The sequence below is a fragment of the Arachis hypogaea genome, chromosome 3, assembly GCF_003086295.3.
Source record: "Arachis hypogaea cultivar Tifrunner chromosome 3, arahy.Tifrunner.gnm2.J5K5, whole genome shotgun sequence".
Lineage (NCBI taxonomy): Eukaryota > Viridiplantae > Streptophyta > Magnoliopsida > Fabales > Fabaceae > Arachis > Arachis hypogaea.
Genome location: NC_092038.1, coordinates 63,769,463 through 63,771,418, shown reverse-complemented (window position 1 = coordinate 63,771,418; position 1,956 = coordinate 63,769,463). Strand labels below are relative to the sequence as shown.

Below are 1,956 nucleotides of genomic sequence, written 5' to 3'. Positions count from 1 at the left end.
CTGGCGCTGTGACCAGAGGGTGATACAAAGAGTGTGCGGGCGCACAGGCTTGTGCGCACACACAGATCACAAAACTTATAGTTGTGTTGGCACACACAGTAGCGTGCGTACGCAGAGATGCCCTGTTTCAAAAAAAATTATCTTCAAAAACTAAGTTATCAGGCTTTAGTATAACCAACATTTCACCCAAAATCATACAAGCATTCAAAAATTTATGATCCACAAGCAATTCAACTTATCTAACTCAAAAATATCAAACCAATCCTAAGCTAATCATCATATCACAAGAAAGCAACTAAATCAAAGAAGTATAAACAAGAGAGAAAGTTAGAATAATGTCACTACGGTGGAGTGTCTCCCACTGAACACTTTGGTTTATAGTCCTATGTTAGACTTGCATGACTTCATTGATCAAGTTGAAACCTCTCCAAGGAGGAAAATCTCCAACTCCTTGGCATTCTTTGGTTGAGTGTGGTAGATCTTCACCCTATGACCATTGATTTTGAATTTAATTCCATTGCTAGGATGAATCACCTCCACCCGTCTATAAGGCTTGACATCCACCACCTTAAACAGACCGTCCCACCTAGATCTCAACTTTCGGGGCATCAATCGCAACCTTGAAGTGTATACAAGCACTTCATCACCTATCTTAAAGCTCTTCCTCCTAATATTTTGGTCATGGAATGTCTTGGCCTTTTCCTTGTAGAACTGAGCTTTCTCATATGCCTCCAACCTGAGACATTCTAACTCTTCCAATTGAAGTTTGCGTTCCATTCCCGCTCCCTTTAAGTCTAGATTGCAATTCTTCACCGCCCAATAGGCTATATGTTGGATTTCAACTGGAAGATGACACGACTTCCCAAAAATAATGCAAAAGGGGCTCATTCCAATTGGTGTTTTGTAAGCGGTCCTATATGCCCATAATGCATCTCCCAATCTGGAACTCCAATCCTTTCTTTGTGGGTTAACCACTTTCTCCAAGATTCTCTTGATCTCCTTGTTGGACACTTCCGCTTGCCCGTTGGTTTGAGGGTCATAGGCTATGGAAACTTTGTGAATGACCCCGTACCTTTTCATCAACGCCTCAATTTTTCTATTGCAAAAATGGGTTCCTTGGTCGCTCACGATTGCTTGTGGCGACCCAAATATACAAATAATGTTATTTTTCAAAAATGAAGCAATGGTATTAGCGTCATCATGATGGGTAGGAATTGCTTCCACCCATTTCGAGACATAATCCATGGCTAACAAAATGTACACAAACCCATTGGAGTTTGGAAATGGACCCATGAAATCTATGCCCCAAACATAAAAAATTTCACAAAAAATCATCGGTTGTTGGGGCATTTCATCTCTTTGTGAGATATTTCTAGATTTCTGGCATTGATGATAAGATTTTCAAAATTGGTTGGCATCCCTAAATAGAGTTAGCCACCAGAATCCACAGTCTAGAACCTTCCTTGCTATTCGCTGCGGGCCAAAATGACCTCCACTCTCAGATGAGTGGCAAAATTAAAGGATAGATTGAAACTCGGTTTCCAACACACACTTCCTAATTACTTGGTCTGTCCCACGCCTCCATAAATGTGGATCATCCCAGAGGTAATACTTAGCATCACTCCTTAATTTGTCCTTTTGATCCTTTGAAAATTATGGGGGAAAAACGTGAGCGACCAAGTAATTAACAATCGGGGCAAACCAATGGGTACTTTGGGATATTGCTTGCAAGGTATCTAAGGGGAATGAATCATTGATAGGAGTGGGATCCGAAGTTAAATGCTAAAGCCGACTCAAATGGTCTGCTACCAAATTTTGGGACTCACTTCGATCTCTGATCTCCAAGTCAAATTCTTGCAAAAGCAATATCCACCTAATTAACCTAGGCTTTGACTCTTTCTCCGAATACACCACTACTTTAGAGCCTAGCAAGTAAGGTCAAAACTTATCTAGTGC

General features: G+C 40.9%; 1 protein-coding gene across 1 annotated transcript; it reads right to left on the bottom strand.

Moving 5' to 3' along the window:
- Window positions 1-411: 411 nt before the first annotated feature.
- On the bottom strand, window positions 412-777 carry LOC112778248 (uncharacterized). The gene has a single exon (XM_025822588.1). It carries the CDS (start codon window positions 775-777, stop codon window positions 412-414), a length of 366 nt encoding a protein of 121 aa, XP_025678373.1.
- Window positions 778-1,956: the final 1,179 nt, after the last annotated feature.

Excerpts from the sequence above, each read along its gene's own strand:
- LOC112778248 (XM_025822588.1), bottom strand. The coding sequence starts at position 777 with ATGGAACGCAAACTTCAATTGGAAGAGTTAGAATGTCTCAGGTTGGAG.